At 39.4% G+C, this 13,765-nt stretch overlaps 1 protein-coding gene and 1 pseudogene across 4 annotated transcripts in view; both read right to left on the bottom strand.

Annotated features, from left to right (window-relative positions):
• Positions 1-13,765, bottom strand: part of SYNE2 (spectrin repeat containing nuclear envelope protein 2) — a 307,352-nt gene that overhangs the window by 128,660 nt on the left and 164,927 nt on the right. For all 4 annotated transcript variants that reach the window (XM_045810585.2, XM_045810589.2, XM_045810586.2 and 1 more), the window contains 4 exons: positions 11,349-13,449; positions 8,759-9,081; positions 6,273-6,417; positions 4,785-5,003 (listed from right to left, as the gene is read on the bottom strand). In XM_045810585.2, coding sequence (XP_045666541.2) covers positions 4,785-5,003; positions 6,273-6,417; positions 8,759-9,081; positions 11,349-13,449 — 2,788 coding nt within the window. The remainder of the gene's footprint in view (positions 1-4,784; positions 5,004-6,272; positions 6,418-8,758; positions 9,082-11,348; positions 13,450-13,765) is intronic.
• LOC123800744 (small ribosomal subunit protein uS14 pseudogene) lies at positions 11-4,778 on the bottom strand (annotated as a pseudogene).

The raw sequence follows: 13,765 nt of genomic DNA, 5'->3' as shown, positions 1-13,765 counted from the left end.
CTAATTCAATGAACAAAAAAAGAGAACCAAAATAACTAAAATGTACTCTGACCATTTCAGGAGCTGAAACATACCTTGGCAATAGTAATTTTTGTACACTGGCTCTTCAAAGGGTTCCTAATACCATACCCTCGCTCCAAGTAGCAGCGGCCTTCCTCTAACTGGGAATCTTATCCCTCCACTCTCGGAATCCCAGAGTTCCCAGCTATTCATCATGCAGATATGCAATTAAAACACTGCTGTCGTGAGCTGAAGGAAACACTGCTGAATATTTTCATAAATAATTTCTCTCGCCTTCAGATTTCAGTTGAGGAAGCAGTTATTTCTCCTGAGGTACCTATAAGCCATTAGAATGAGCTCCCCCAAACTGCAACCACTGTGGACGAGGCTGGGCAACTGCTGGCTAATCTTTCTACAGATGTCTTTTCTTTCACACCCTATTCCTCTACCCTCAAACAAGTAAGTCCAGTACTTCCTGGTTACCCTGACACCCACACCAAAGGGAAAGCAGTCCTAACTAATCATGTGTTTGTCACACGGTGATGTACAGAACCCAGAAATACATAACATCGCGTATCTGCAAAATGGAGCTCTAGCACCCTTGACCCCAGAGTGGAGACACAGAAAGTCAGATCCCTCTAATGCACCTCATCTTAGCTGCCCCCCACACTGACCACATTCTGCCCGAGCACTGTCCACTCTCCTGCTCTCACGTTCAAACTGAGTCAGGCGTCTTGCAATCTTGACATAAAGAATATCACACCGGTCAACTACATCCATTCAATGCTAACTGAAATGATCAATGAAAACCTCGATGCCGAAGGGTAGAAAATAAGACCTAAGAAAATTTAGGAATTCCAGCATAAATTCAGTTTCCAGGAGCCCAGGGGTCTAGGGCATGCCAGAATTCTATAATGTAAAGATCAAGTTATTCAGTCCTATACCTCTATCATTAAGAAAGAGGCTGAGCACTGGATGTGTCTACCGGGATTCTGGAGGCGGTACACGTTATCCTTGAGAGTATTGCTCGGATCCCTTTATCAGAATGCTGCCGATGCTGACGGAGTCTGCAGCAGGGTCAGGCAATGGTATAAGCTGCCCTGCCCCTTGGGCCATATGATCCAGTGGAGTCCCCGGTCACTAGAATACACAGGTATAGATATAGACGGCCCCTCTCCAAAAGAGCTAGTTACGGAGTGTATGCTTTCCATCACCGCAACCTAAAATGGGTTGGACTAGAAGTGCTAGTTCTTAGGCAGGCAGCTCCACTTCCACCGGGGATGAGATAAAAGGGTTCCACCAGGTTGCTTTGCAACCTCCCTGGCAAAGAACCAGCAAGCAAAGAAAGGCACTGCTGTATTGTCAGAGATCATTGTGCACCGAGGGTTTCTAATATACACCAGGATTGAAAGAAGTAGGTCGGTAACCCAGAACTTAATGGAGCCTCTCTTGGTGCTTCCATGCCAGTGATAACCATGAAAAAGCCACCACAGCAACCGTGACCCAATAAGAGTAAAGCAACGAAAGGTTGTTCTCCTCGTCCCCTGCCCCTGTTCCCTGAGATCACTTTCCAAAATAAAACCACCTGCCCACAAGCCCCATCTCAGGCTCTGCTGTCTGGTGTAAGTTGGTAAGTGATTAAGGAGGGGAACACAAGGAGGGACAGGGGAATAATTTTTATTGGGACAATTTAACTCAAAAGCCAGACAAATAATTCACTTGTGAGAGATAACCAAACCCAATCCAATATGACTCAGGAATTAAAAGAAATGAACTACGGATACAAGCAGCAATATGTATGCATCTCCACGCATAACGCTTAGTGAAAAGATGCCAAACTCAAAAGGCACAAACTATTCCAGTCCATTTGTATGACATTCTGGAAATAGCAAGACAGATTAATGGTTGCCAGGGGCCAGAGGTGACAGAAGGGGCTGATTACAGAGGGGCACAAGAGAACTTTCTGGGGTGATGAAAATGTTCTAAATCTTCATTGAGAGTCATTGGTGATCATGTGACTGTGTTCATCAAAACTCAACAAACTTTATGCTAAAAAGGATGAAGACAGCTCCCAAATCAGTCAAATAGTTGCTACAAAAATTATGCCTTCACTCTTCCATCTAGAAGAGGCTCTGCAGCCCCTGAATGATTTCCCTTGGACACAGAATTCTAATAATATGGTTATAAAACTTTTAAGTTCACAGTCAATTATATAGTCTAGGAAGGGAGAAGGAGCCATAGTTGCACCATAAGTAAACAGAGTGAAGGAGACTAAAAACCCATAAGGAGCAGAATTAGGAACTAGGAAAAGTCCTTTGGACTTCAGTACACGGGGAAGAAGCCAGCCTTATACCTCCAATTATCTTTGAAAGCATGACTTTATTCCCACACATTATGACCAGTGAAAACAAAATGAGGACTCTGACTAACCAGAGATGAATAATTAAGTCAAGCAGATTCTGTTTAAGAAAACAGGAAGGTAAAATTTTAGGGGGGAAAACAGGCAAATCAAAATTTCAATTGATATTTTAAGTTACAAATTTAAACACATTTACGTTTCTGAAAATCTACTTACACAAAACCTTTATCTCATAAAGATATTGGATTATTCTATTACTATCCACAGCTTTAAAAGAGAAATTCATTCTGTCACATACAAAAGCACCAACCATGCTAACAGGATCTTGCATGTACAGGTGTTTAGATGATATTATTTTTATTAAATGGATACAAGCTATTTTAAATCCTACATCAATTTGGTGTGTGTAAATATCATTTAAGTTGATAGTTTTGTCATGAAAAACACCGGAGCGTAAATTTGACTCCTCCTCTACCACTCGCTTGTAGATTTGGGCAAGCTACCCAATCTCACTGTCTCACTTTCCTCATCTACTAAAGGAGGATAAAATAAAAATATCCAGCTCAGAGGACTCTTGTGAGGATAAATGATACATATAAAGTGCTTAGGACTCTGCCTAACACACGCTCCATACCCGCCCACTAAGTGTTATAGTTGTTGTTACTGTTATTACACAAGCACATATCTTGTTTGTGCTACTCTTTGAAAAACACACTCTGCCACCAGATATTGTCAAATGCTTCTATGAATAATTACAAAGTTCGAAATGAATGGGGCCTGAATTAATCAAATATAATTGCAAATAGGTATATAGCAATAGAGAGACAATGTAGAACAATAGAACAAAATGAATTAGAATTAGCCTAGACCTGGGTTTCAAGAAGAGCCATCCTTCAGGAAATATTCACTAACTGCCCACTAAGCGCAAGGCCCCGGGCAGATTCTAAAGTTACAGCAGTGAGCAAAACAGATGTGGCCCCAGTCCACAGCCCCTGCTCAATCACTAGCTGGGAGGTCTTGTGCCAGCAGAAATCTCTCAGTGCCTCAGTATCCCCATCAATAAAATGGTCATAATATTTAACTCCTGAGGCCAATGCAGCAAGGATTTGGTGGCATCACGTGTGAACTGCCTTCTTAGGACAGCACACAGCCTACTGCAGGAACTCAAAAAACTGTGCCAGTATGAATGGGAAAGAAGGGGGCGAGCAGCAGTAACTTACAAAGTTTCTTCGTTTTAACATTCAAGAGTCTATTTACCAATCAAACCCTACTAGCACTACCAAAATAATATTCATTTCAAGAATACCAAGTCGCTTTTCTTAAATTGAAGTATTTTTATTTTATGGACAAAGAGCTGGCATTAAGGTAGGTATCTTGGGTATCTGCAGTAAGGTGGGTATCTTGGATGACCCATTCAAGGAAGTTCACTTCATCCAACTTAATGAAGTCTGTATCCTCCCAGTACTGATGGAAACACTGTAGGCACACACTGAAGCCGTTATTTCCAGATCAGACCATGCCAGTTTGAGCAGACATGGCAAGAACGAGAACCCTGGCCAAATTTTCTCTGACGGCTCCAGTAGAGCTGTTGGTGACTCATCCTACTCTCTGGGATGCAACGGGGCAAAAAACCAGAACACCAAGTTTTAAGCAGAAAAATATGCTAGTGCTAAACATTTACATCCCAAAGTGTGACCTACCACCAATCAAGTATTGATTCATTGTATTTCTCTCTTTAGTAAATTTAGCAGGAATTTTGACATGAATAAGAGAGAAGGGTTTTCATTTTATGCTCTGATGTGTACTTCATTTATACCTGATCCTTTGGAAAGATTAATGGATACCCTAAGGTAATTTTATACTATTTTAAAATTTCTTTCTAAATATATGTGATAGCTTAAATCCGGAATCAAGCTTAAATTAACATCTGTGATTGATATATATTAAGGAGGCTTTCTTAAAGAGAGTTTTCAGAAAGAGCAACATACATATTTCTAAGTCCATAGTTAACAATTAATTGGAGTTAATTTCCACAGTTAACCATTGTAGTTAACTTCAAAATTAGCTGGTCATTATGAATATTACTTAATTCTAACCTTTAGTGTTATGTAGAGACAGTCATTTTAAGAGGGGTTAACCTGGATGCACAATAAAGATTTTAAAGCCCAAATGAGCAAGTACTTATTTCTAAGTATTTATAGGTATTGCCTGATACCAAAAACACGGCACTATTAAGAAAGAATTTGAGTCATTTCCTGGAGATTATTTTACTAGGACCTATAAACATGTATGTGTTATGCATACACGATATAAACAAACGGTACCTGTTGAGGATTTGTTTTATATAAAAACTAAATGAAAATAATAAACAATTTAAATGGCATTTGCTAGGAAACTGGCTTGATTGTTGAAACGAAGCACTTACTTCTTCACTGACAAATTTCCACTCCCACTTCAGTTCCTCACACCATATCTCCCATTCTTTAGCAGCCTCCAGCAAACTCAACCATTTGTCCCACAGAGCTGCCGTGGTTCTGAGCAAACAGGTGTCATCACTCTCTGTGCACGCGGGTCTCAGATGCCTGAGGACCTGACGTAGTTTCATTAACTCTTCTTTGGTTGACAGAAGATTTGACCCCAAAGCCTTAGAAAAGGAATAGGAGGAATATAATGTCTATTAATTTTTCTGAGACTTATAAACTTTTTAAAATCTTGAACTACTGATGATTTTAAATCATCCATAAGTAGGGGCGCCTGAGTGGCTCAGTCGTTAAGCGTCTGCCTTCAGCTCAGGTCATGATCCCGGGGGTCCTGGGATCGAGCCCTGCATCGGGCTCCCTGCTCAGCGGGAAGCCTGCTTCTCCCTCTCCCGCTCCCCCTGCTTGTGTTCCCTCTCTCGCTGTGTCTCTGTCAAATAAATGAAATCTTAAAAAAAAAATCATCCATAAGTAGTACATAATCTGTTTTTTAGCCCTTTTGGAAGTCAATTTGAGACAGATTAGAATTACCTGTGTATTATTGTGTTGCCCATGAATTTGGCACTATGGTGACAAAAATGACCCATAAACCAATTCTTCCAAGTAAGGAAGTGTTTTGAACCATAAACATCCCAAAAGCACATTGTTATTTTAATAGAAGTCTCATTATTTTACCAGATTGTTAATTTGCACTATACTTATCAACCACCAACACATTATTTAGGGTTTTTGTTTTTGTTTGCTTGGGGACAGGTGTTAAGCACAGATAATTTAGAATGTTTTCACTGAAACCCTAATAACATAAAACCATAGATTCTAACAGACGAAAATAAGCAAATATAAAAATTACATAAGAAGAATAAGAAGTACCTAGAGTTTGGACTTATGATAGTTGCATTTAATTCTCCGTCATTGATCCAGCAACATCCCACAAAATCACATGAAAGGTGAAGCTTTAGAAAGAATGATCACTGGGGCGCGTGAGGGGCTCAGCTGGTTGAGCACCCCACTCTTGATTTCCCCTCAGGTCATGATATCAGGGTTGTGAGATCGATCCCCACCGTGGGCTCCCTACTCAGCAGGAGTCTGCTTGAGAGTCTCTCCCTCTGCCTCCCCTCCCACCTGCTCACACATGCTCTCACACTCTCTCTCTCTCAAATCAATCAATCAATCTTTAAAAAAAAAGAAAAAGGGTGATAACCGTGAACAGTTAGTTGCTGGTTTGCTACAGTCCCATGAACCCAACTGATGGACTCTCTCGGAGCCACTGTTTCATGTCTTCCCCTGGTGTTTGGTTTGGGGTATTTTCTTGAGTGTACAGCTCAGGTTGAAGATCTCTGTGGGACACAACAGAGCCACATTCCCGGCTGCCGCCACCTGCTCTTTCTGCCAATTTTCTGCATACAGTCTCACTGGAGATCTGCAAATACTGTTACCTTGCTCTGTTCCAAGCGCTCTAAAGCTTCTTTGTAAGATGCCGGCAACGGGAACATGGACTGCCCAAGAACTGCCTCCATTTGGCTGAGGTTAGCGCAAACTTTCTCTTTCATTTTTCTATAGCATTTGTAATTCTCAAGACACCTATGAAGCATAATTAGGGGGAAAAAGTGATATTAAATTTTATTTAGTGCAATAAATTCTGGACTTCCCAGAATGAATTCTGAACACTTAATAAAAAGCAGAATGTAATTCTCTTTTTGCTATTCAATATTTTTCACCAAATTTTTATTGACTATCTCCTCCTCACAGGGACCTGCATAAGACTTTTAATGCAAACTTAACAGGCAGATAAGCCTTTCTCAAAACACCTAAACTGCAGGGGTGCATGGGTGGCTCAGTCGGTTAAGCGTCTGCCACCGGCTCAGGTCAAGATCCCAGGATCTTGATATCCAGCCCTGTGTGGGGTTCCCTGCTCCGTGGAGAGTCTGCTTCTCCTTCTCCCTCTGCCCTTCCCCCTGCTTGTGCTCTCTCTCTCTCTCAAATAAATTTTAAAAATCTTAAAAAAAAAAAAAACCACCTAAACTGTAAAACTGCATTCTTTAAAACTACTAATGAAGTATGAATTCTTCATTGAAATTCTGAAGTACAAACCACTTAGCCTTAAAAATGCTCCTATCTTTTGAACCATTAATTCAACTTCCACAATTCATCCTGAGGAATTAATCCTCAAAGTAGGGATTTATCCTAAACCTGATAAAACCTTTTGCACAGTAAAATCTTTTTTCTTATTAAACTATTAATTAAAATGGCAAATATTGGAATATACTTTTATATATAACAAAAAATATGGTTAAGTAAATTACAACAATCCATTTTATAAAATATTTTATAGCAAATACAATTACTTTTATGAAGTTTTGTTACAATAAGAAAAAGAGCACATGTTATAAGGAAAAGCAGCAGCATATTTTCATAGAGAATAATGCTGTGCTATATTAAAAAACACTATGAATAAGATTATATGTATAAAATTGATAAAGTCTAAATCCCTCACTGAAAACAATAAAAAACCCAGTAACAAATATATTTTTTAAAAATTATTAAAATATAATAATAAACTGGAAAGGAATTAAGGAGTATTCAGAGGCCCGAAACTATATGAAAGTGGAAATAGAAATAAGATGAGCTCTAAGGACAGTTTTTCACTTTGAGGGCATTTGCTGAGTTTCAGTTTTATTAACCTCTTCCTGGAATACTGGGCACCAGAGGATAAACACTCAACCCAGGATAGCTATTTAATAGGAAACCATCTCCATAAAGGTATTTGTAACATACATAGCAAAAGACCAGCTTCCAAAATACAGCATAAATCTCTACAAGTCAATAAAAAAAGACAAGCAACCCAATAAAAATTGGGCAATGGCTTGAACAGGCATTTTTCAGAAGATGAAACATGAAAGACCAAGAAATAAAAAAGAGGCTCAAACATATCAATAATAATAGAGATGCAGATTAGAATCACAATGAAATATCACTTCTCTTCCATCAGACTGGCAAAAATTAAATCTCCTTTGGGGCACCTGGGTGGCTCAGTTAGTTAAGTATCTGACTTCAGCTCAGGTCATGATCTTGGGGTCCTGGGATGGAGCCTCGTGTCAGGCTCCAAGCTCAGCAGGGAGTCTACTTGTCACTCGTGCTCTCTCGCTCTCAAATAAATAAAAATCTTTAAAAAAGAAAATTAAATTTCCCAACATCAGGTATTGGTGAGGATATGAAAGAGTTGGAACATAGAATGTTCTTGGAACACTAGTCTGAGTAGACATAAGTAAAATCATTTAGAATGTAAAATGTAAGATGTGCATACCTTTGACCCAATAATCACAATCCTTGATATATATTCCGGGGAAGCTCTTGAATTTAAAAAGTTTCCTATTGTCACTGCTTGTAAATGTAGACTAGAAAAACCCAAATGTCTATCAATAGCTGGCTGACCGAATTTTGCTATAGACAAGAACATGAATAAACTTCAGCATCACAATGATGAATTTGAAAAAATGAAGTGACAGAAGAATACACATACATGAAAATGGAGCAGAAACACATAGTAAAAATATTTTAAAAAGGAAGAAAATGGTAAATAAAAAATTGGACATAGTGGTTAATTCTGAGAAGAGGAAAAGGACCACACAAGAGAATTCAAAAGTCATGATGTTTACCTTTGAACTTTTGGGTACAAAGCTGTTTGTTTTATCATTATTCTTTACATCATATGCACAATTTTATAAACATTCTGTTGTATGTACTCAATATTAAATAAGAATAAAAGTAAAAATACAGTAAAATATTTGCTACAATTTTCCACAGATAATTTAAAAATTTTTCCATATTTTCCAAATTATTTCTAATGTGTACATGTTAATTATAAAGAAAAATAAATCTTAATTTTGTTTTGAAAGCCTTACCTTTAGAAAGAGGTACCCACCTTTCTATTTCACTTTCCTTTACTTTGGCTGCCCCCCTAATGGCTGAATCCTTAGAAACCAATTCCTGTAGAGTACACTGGAGTTGTTGTTTGGCTTCAGGGCTGGAGATAGTCCCCAGTTTCTCAGTGAGGTCCTGGATATCTGCTATTGTGGATTGCAACTCCTCTTGTTTCCAGCCAGGCGTCTCCAGTGGTCCTTCTGGGTTATCAAGGTCTATTTTATGGGAGGCAACAATGGCTTCACGGGCAGTAAAGATTCCCATCGCCCTGGTGACTGCCTCATTATAGCGTGTCATACTTTCATAAGCATCATTCAAAACATCCTGGTGAATAGGAGATTAAATGTTGTGACAAAGCTGTCAAACTTCGGGGATTTTTATCATTCTTGAATTTTTGTAGTACATTCATAATATGTCTGGGTTTTATAAGGGTTAGAATCTCCTACTTTTAGTTGGACAATATTATACTAGTATTTAAAGACAAATAACTTTTTGTTTGCATAAAGAAAAATGATTTCCAGATTTGCTAAGAAATCTACTCAAAATTCAAAAATACATCTTATGAATCATGTCTGATGATATATATCCCTGTTCTAGAGCTCTTATATTACATTATGAATTAAATAAAACAACTGAATATATTTAATGTATATAACTTTAATGGATGCTTGGTGGGAGGGGGGAATTAAAAGAAAACACATACCAAAAAAATCCCCAGATTTCTTGTGTTTTAATTTTTTTTAACTTTATTTATTTTAAGTAATCTCTGCACCCAACATGGAACTCAAACTCATGATCTTTAGATCAAGACCTGAGCTAAGATCAAGAGTCAGATGCTTAACTGACTAAGCCACCCAGGTGCCCCACCCATTCTATGTTTTTAAATAAATGGTTCTGCCACTAACTTCAGTTTCGAGCACATTACCTAATGTCTCCAGACCTTAGTCTTCTTACTGAAATAACAAAGAGTCAAAATAAATAACTTTAAAGGTCCCTTCCAGTCCAGCTCTAATCCTATTATTTTGGAGATTTATGTCATTGTTTCTGGAAACGATATTAAAATCAAGTAAAGTACTGAATTTACTCAACATTTGTTAAGCACCAATTTAAAGAACTTGTTAAGTACCAATTTTAAAAATATTAGGGTTTATAATATGACTTTACATTTATAGCACTTAAACCTATCAAAATATTTCAAAAATATTATCTAATAATTCTTTGAATTAAAGAAGGGAGTTAATTTCCCCCATTCTATAAATTTAATGCAACAATTCTGAAAATACAATGAAAGGCATTAAATTAAGTACAAGTGTTTCAATAATGCCTAAGCTGTCTACCCTATTATTGTGAAAAAGGAGGGAATATGTTGGAGTCATTCCATAGCAGAGGTCAGCAAACTTTTCTCGGAAAGGGTCAGACTAAGTATTTGAGGCTTTGCACGCCATCTGGGCTATCACAACTACTCAACCCTGCTGGTGTAGCAGGAAAACAGCCATAGACATTCTCTAAAGAAATGAGCATGGCCGTGATCCAATAAAACTTTATTTACAAAATCAGGCACTACGGGCAGGTTTGGCCCATGAGCCTTCATTTGATGACCCCTGCTCTAAAATCAGACAGATCTTTTTTTTTTTTTTAAAGATTTTATTTATTTATTTGACAGAGATAGAGACAGCCAGCGAGAGAGGGAACACAAGCAGGGGGAGTGGGAGAGGAAGAAGCAGGCTCATAGCGGAGGAGCCCGATGTGGGGCTCGATCCCACAATGCCGGGATCACGCCCTGAGCCGAAGGCAGACGCTTAACCGCTGTGCCACCCAGGTGCCCCTAAAATCAGACAGATCTTGATGCAAATCCTGGTTCTGTTACTGCTGCAAGAGCTGAGAAAATGGTTGATGTTCCTGAACTTAAATTTCCTTATTTTAAAATGGGGCTCAGAATAGCAGGCACTTCACAGAGCTGCTGTGAGGATTAAAAACAAAGTATTTAGGGGCGCCTGGGTGGCGCAGTCGTTAAGCGTCTGCCTTCGGCTCAGGGCGTGATCCCAGCGTTATGGGATCGAGCCCCACATCGGGCTCCTCCTCTAGGAGCCTGCTTCTTCCTCTCCCACTCCCCCTGCTTGTGTTCCCTCTCTCGCTGGCTGTCTCTCTCTCTCTCTGTCAAATAAATAAATAAAATCTTAAAAAAAAAAAACAAAACCAAAAAAACAAAGTATTCAGCACAGCGCCTCGACACTGAAAGTTCTCAACAGATGTGGAGTTATTACTTTTTGTTCTTTTCACTACACCCTATTTCTTCTATTATGCCTATTTCTAAAAAACAAACAAAAACCAAACTTTGAGCTCAACAGAGCCTACAAGGGAAATAAAGGTGTCACACTCCTCTTTCCCATCTATAAGGCACTGTATTTAGATGTAGAATGAGTTGGGATCATAAGTTGGCCCACTGCAAGTTTTTTAAAATGGCTATTCTATGGGGAATGTTCACGTAGGACCTATACCTTCCAAAGAAGCCCACATACTAAGTAGAGGAAAACCTAAAACCATGAAATGAAAAGAAATGCATTAACCACCAAATTAAGAAAAAAACTTACTATGCGCAAATCAATGCTTGTATTAAGCTGCGCGTGAAGGTCTTCGATGTCCCGCAATTTCGTCCCCATATCACAAGTGTCAGAAGAATTTTCTTCTCTTTGCTTCTCCATAAGGGTCACAGCGTTCATGCTATCCATTTCCGCCTGAACTTGCTCGTGAAACGCTTCACAATTCTCCTTTTCTTTTTGAATATGTTCAATGTCCAAATTTATAAGTAAAGGCTGCTCTAACTGAGACTTTATCTGATTCAAAACACGTAAGTAATTTTCCAGTTTGTCCTGAAGGTTCTTTTCATCCATCTCTTTTGGTTGGGATTTTAGTACCCCGTTTTGGAGAATCTTGTGTAACTTGTCATTTTCTTCTGCATACAGCTTTATTCGGAGTATTTCTTTCTCTTTGAAGGAGTCATCAAAGGCCTTACTTTCATTTAATTTCTTTATTATCTCTTGACACAAGCACATGGCTTTCTCAATTCTCCACTCCAAAATGTGAGCACTGAGCAGACTGCTTTCGGGTGATGGATGGGGCACTCCTAATACTCCTTCAGCCCTTTTCTTAATTTGCAAATCCATAGCCTTCAATTGACTTAGTGACGCTTGATACTTGCCATGTTCTGCCATAAATACGTCCAACTGCCTAATTTTTTCTTCGAGTTCCTTTTCTTTTTCAGATACTAGGATTTGTAATTGGTCAAGCTGGGAACAATCCCAGTTTAGTCCTACAGAGTCAAACACTTCTTTGAGTTTCAGTGCCTGGAGGATACTAGACTGAATACCAGTGATTCGGTCTTTAAGACTGTAGAGCTCCTCTTTAACGTCTTCATTTCTTTCTTGATTTCGTAGCAGGTCACTGCGCTGTATGTGGTCAACCTCCTTCTGAAGCGCAGCTCCTGTTTCATGGAATTCTCTGTAAAAACGTATCTTGTGTTCTACATCATTACATTTGTTCTGAATGAATCTTTGAGTTCTGTTGGCTCTCGTCTTAAGATTTTTCAGTTGGTCATCCAGAAATAATCTTTCAAACACACTTAGATCCTTACAGACATTTGTTTGTTCCTGAAGGTGGGCTGCGATGACACCCTGAGCTTCCAGCAGCTCCTTCTGAGAACTCGTCAACGCAACTCGCTCCTGCTCTAGTTCCATCTCTGTAGAGGCTGCTCTCATCTCGGGAGTTATCAGTGCTTCATTCTCTTGAAGTGAAAGCTGCACCTTCTCTATGGCTGCAATAAACCTGTTTCTTTCTTCCAACTTAAATTCTAGTTGCTGCGATCTTTCCGTCGATTTTAAAACTAGCATTTGGTATTGACTCTGTAAGTCCTGTAGGAGGTGATTTAAATCATTGCTCTCATCTGCCTTAAGGTTAGGAATGTTATTTTTGACCTCTTCAACCAATGACTCCACCACCTGCTGCTTATCCAGGATGCCATCGTGTGTCACCTTGCATTTTCTGATCTGTGAAAGAATGTCGTCTGGGAGAAGGGAAATGGTGGGAGTGAGTTCACCCAGCAGGTTCTTGACCCACAGGGTAATCTCTTTCATCTTGTTCCTTATTTCACCCTTCTTGATCTGATTTTCCACCTGGATGTTTAACGGCTCCAAGGCTTCTAATTGCTTCTGCAAATTATCCATTGCATCTTCCAAAGTATTCTTTTCTTTTTCTCCCCAGATCCTCTTCATCTGAAATTCAGCTTGCCCCTTTACCACGGAAAATCGACGCTTGATGGTCCCGAGTTCGGTGGCCATGGCAACTACGCGAGCGCTCCCCTCCTCTTCTTCGGGAGAGTTGAGCCCTAACTGTAGAGCCTGCCGCTGCTGCTGCAGAGAGATGTCCAGGTCTTGGATCTTCCTCATGAGAAGTGTCAACTCCTCATGTTCTACTGCTTGCTGAGAATACTTCTTTTGAGCCAGCTGTTTCACCTGTTCCCAGCTGTGTGCGAGCTGCTTGATCTGGCTTTCCAAAAACTTCTTATCCATGTCGGTCAGGCAGTTAGATAAGTTTTCCCATTCGATTTTCATCTTGCTTAAGGAAGCTTTCTCTTTTTCGACGGATGCCAGGAATTTTTTAATTTTGTCCAGATAGGTGGCACTGTCCAGAGGCCCCCTAGAAAGAGAAAAACAAATGGAGCTTGTGAATGTTTATTACAGATCAACATGAGGTTAGAGGTCATTAAAAGAAATTAATTCTTTTTGAACTCCCCCAAGAGAAGATTAGGTTGTCTCTAAGACTGCTCTGTCCTGAAAATAAAAACCAGACTCTTGTTTAGTGTGGCTCTCAATTAGCATATACCAATGCAGAAAGCCCACCTACAATATATGTATCATATATTGCAGAGCCACAGGGAAGGAGTGAAGAGGGAAGGGAACAATGTCTGTAAAAGCACGTGCACTGTGAAGGACTTGCCCAAACCTGAGTCTGG

The sequence above is a fragment of the Ursus americanus genome, chromosome 26 (assembly GCF_024610735.1).
Source record: "Ursus americanus isolate L20-20 chromosome 26, mUrsAme1.1.p, whole genome shotgun sequence".
In the NCBI taxonomy this organism is placed as follows: Eukaryota; Metazoa; Chordata; class Mammalia; order Carnivora; family Ursidae; genus Ursus; species Ursus americanus.
The sequence above is the reverse complement of the archived record's forward strand: the minus strand, read 5'-3'. Positions and strand labels throughout refer to the sequence as shown.